Consider the following 3,126-nt stretch of genomic DNA (forward strand, 5'->3'; position numbering starts at 1 on the left):
TACAAGCCTAATATGCAAATTGACCGAATGGTAGAATGACTGGTCGCTGTGATGCTCACTGACCACCAGGGGACAGAAGTGCAATGCAGGAGCTACCCTTGGTGGTCAGTGTGCTCCCACAGGGAGAGCACCACTCAGCCAGAAGCCCTGAGCCTCTGCGGCGGCGGCAGCACTAAGGATGTCTGACTGCCTAAGCCATCAGTTAGACATCCCCCAAGGGCTCCTGGACTGCAATAGGGCTCAGGCTGGGCTAAGGGACCCACCTGCGTGCACGAATTTTGTGCACCAGGCCTCTAGTATATATATATATAAAAGTCTAAGCAACCACCTGACTGTTCGGCCCACCGATAGCTATGATGTGCACTGACCACCAGAGGGCAGACGCTCAACACAAGAGCAGAAACCACAGTCATGGAAACATGGAACAAACTGATGAATCTCAGAGGAAAGAAGGGAGAGGAGAGGGCGGGAAGAAATTAACCAAAGATCTTATATGCATACTAGAGGCCGGGTCATGGATTCGTGCACCGGTGGGGTACCTCGGCCTGGCCTGTGCCCTCTCACAATCAGGGACCCTTGAGGGGATGTCAGAGAGCCAGTTTTGGCCCATTCCCCTCAGGCCAGGCCATGGACCCCACCAGTGCACGAATCCATGCACTGGGCCTCTAGTTGAAAAATAAAAAATTACTCAAAATTTAAAAAAAAAAACAGCCCCCAAATGGAGTCAGCTGTGTTAAATTCCATGTCACCAAACAGAGACTGAATTACAGTTCAGCTCTCCCAGAAATGGAATTTTAAATCAGTTAACTAGGAATCACTTGATCAGCACAAGTTACGTAATCTGCCTGACAGACTTCTTCCATCCCCTAAGGAAAGTAACTTTGCAATAATCAACTCACTTCTTTGCCAGTATAAATTCCTTTTTCCTGCTTTCTTCTGTGTATAAAAGTCTTTCACTTTGTACAGCTCCTCAGAGTTCCTTTCTATCTGCCAGATTATATGCTGCCCAATTCGAACTGATTTTTGCTCAGATAAACTCTTTAAAATCTTATGCCGCTGGGGGAAGGCAAAGTGTGCCAAACCCAAAATGTGGCTTTTGAGGGATGTTAATTATTTTAAGCTGGTTATTGGTACAAACTTAAAAGTGCAGGAAACACCTTTGCCCTTCCCCTTAAACGACCTAAAAGAATTGGTAGAGAGCCTGCACCAGGAAGAGAGCTATCATCACAGATAACCACAGTTTAATATGAACTCAGTGTGATAGACAGGGAGGAAGCTAGCAAGGCCCATTGGATCAAAGTCCTCTCTGTGGCCCCTTGTTGAAGATACTCCAGCAAACATTTATTTATCAAACATTTGCTTTTTCATCTCCATGTGAATTGCCTTCCAAACCACACCACTCCCCTTTCTCCTTAGTTCAAGGTGTCATATAAGCCTCAACTGCCAGATCTGTCCTGGGATCTCATATTCTTATGAAATCCTCATATGTGCATACTTAATAAAGCTGTTTGTTTTCTCCTGTTAAATGTCTCCTGTCAATCTGATTGTTAGACTAGCCAGAAGAATTTAGAAGGGTAGAAGGAAAATTATTTTTCCTGCCCCATACCTCAGTTTATCTTTTGACACAGCTGAAGATTTCAGAAGGCATTTTTCCTTTTAAGGTTTTGGGAAAGTCTCTATTATGTCTTCCTGGGGGAGGAGGAATAGACACTAGTGTAATTTACGTGAAGAGATAAATATAATCTGTCTATATTTCATCATAAACCTAGTGGAACTAATTCTTTACCATCGGTGACTACTGCAGGATTTTGCCAGTCCTGCTTGCCCTCACACCATTCTTCGGCTTTCCCTGATAAGCTCTCTCACGGGGACTGTGTTCCGTGGGCCCAGGCTTCCAGCTGGGTTTGACCAATGGTGAGACTGGAGGCTAGAAGAGTGGAAGGGGGATAGTAAAGAAGAAGGAAGCCTTCCATTTTACTCAGTAAATGGGGTGGAATTCTAAATGTGCTGCCTCCAGAACCAAAGAAATCTATGAGGTGTTGTGTGCCTTCTTAGTGGTGGGAGGAATAACTGCAATAATTTGTCCCTTGCTTTAGAGGGAATGTCCCAGTATACCCAGACTACTGGACTTCTAAAACTTTGAAAAGCCTCTATCATGTATTCATAGGGGGTGTGTGGGGAGGGGGCAGAAATAGACACTAATTTAATTTATTTGAAGAGATAATGAGCAGTGGTATCTCCCATCCTCTGGAGTATAGGTATCTTTCCAAAATCACCAACATGCTTGTTACTCCTTGCCCATCAAGTCTAAAGAAGCCTTAAGTATAATGAACCAACATTATATTCTGCATCTCCAGGTGGTCCAGATCCCTTTAAACTATATTATGCCAGAGGATGGAAAGTTAACATAGCCCTAGAACAACATAAAAGTATTCTGGTGTGTCCATCCCACGGAACGCAAACTGCTTTGTATTCTCTGTTCTTATCAGGATGAAAAAGAATGCATTCATCATGCCAACAGACTGTTCCAGAGACCATGATAATCTCTGGCAAGGATACATCTGACACAGCAGACTTCACTATTGATCTCTGAATCTGAAAACTGACTCCAATACAGAAACTAGCATCACAGCTTCTTCTTTGGAGAGCTGCCCTCCGCCTCCTGATCATCCATTCTTGATTTTTTATTTTATAGATTGAGCAACACTCAAAATGCTTATTGGTTGTCCATTCATATTGCCCCGAGACACACAATCTCTTAGCCATCTTCATAGCTCCCTCTGTCAGACTCACCTGAGTGATCATTCTGCCTTTCTGCCTAGGATAATTGCACCTACTTTGCTTCTGATGGTTTTAGTCCTACCACTGGTCTCTTACTTTTTTTAAATAATATATTTTTATTGATTTCAGAGAGGAAGGGAGAGGGATAGATAGACAGAGACATCAATGATGAGAGAGAATCACTGATGGGCTGCATCCTACACCGGGGTTGCAGGCATGCGCCCTGACCAGGAATTGAACTGTGACCTCCTGGTTCATAGGTCAGTGCTCAACTATTGAGCCACGCCAGCTGGGCCCATTTAACCCATTCTTAAATGTACAGTTCTGTGGCAGTAAGTACATTCA

General features: G+C 44.0%; 1 protein-coding gene across 1 annotated transcript in view; it reads right to left on the reverse strand.

The window, feature by feature from the left end:
* The window catches only part of BLOC1S6 (biogenesis of lysosomal organelles complex 1 subunit 6), a 21,764-nt gene extending 18,959 nt beyond the window's left edge, over window positions 1-2,805 (reverse strand). The window contains exon 1 of the mRNA XM_015557510.1: window positions 2,794-2,805. Coding sequence (XP_015412996.1) covers window positions 2,794-2,805 — 12 coding nt within the window. The remainder of the gene's footprint in view (window positions 1-2,793) is intronic.
* Window positions 2,806-3,126: the final 321 nt, after the last annotated feature.

The sequence above is a fragment of the Myotis davidii genome, unplaced genomic scaffold (genome assembly GCF_000327345.1).
Source record: "Myotis davidii unplaced genomic scaffold, ASM32734v1 scaffold46, whole genome shotgun sequence".
Taxonomy (NCBI): Eukaryota; Metazoa; Chordata; class Mammalia; order Chiroptera; family Vespertilionidae; genus Myotis; species Myotis davidii.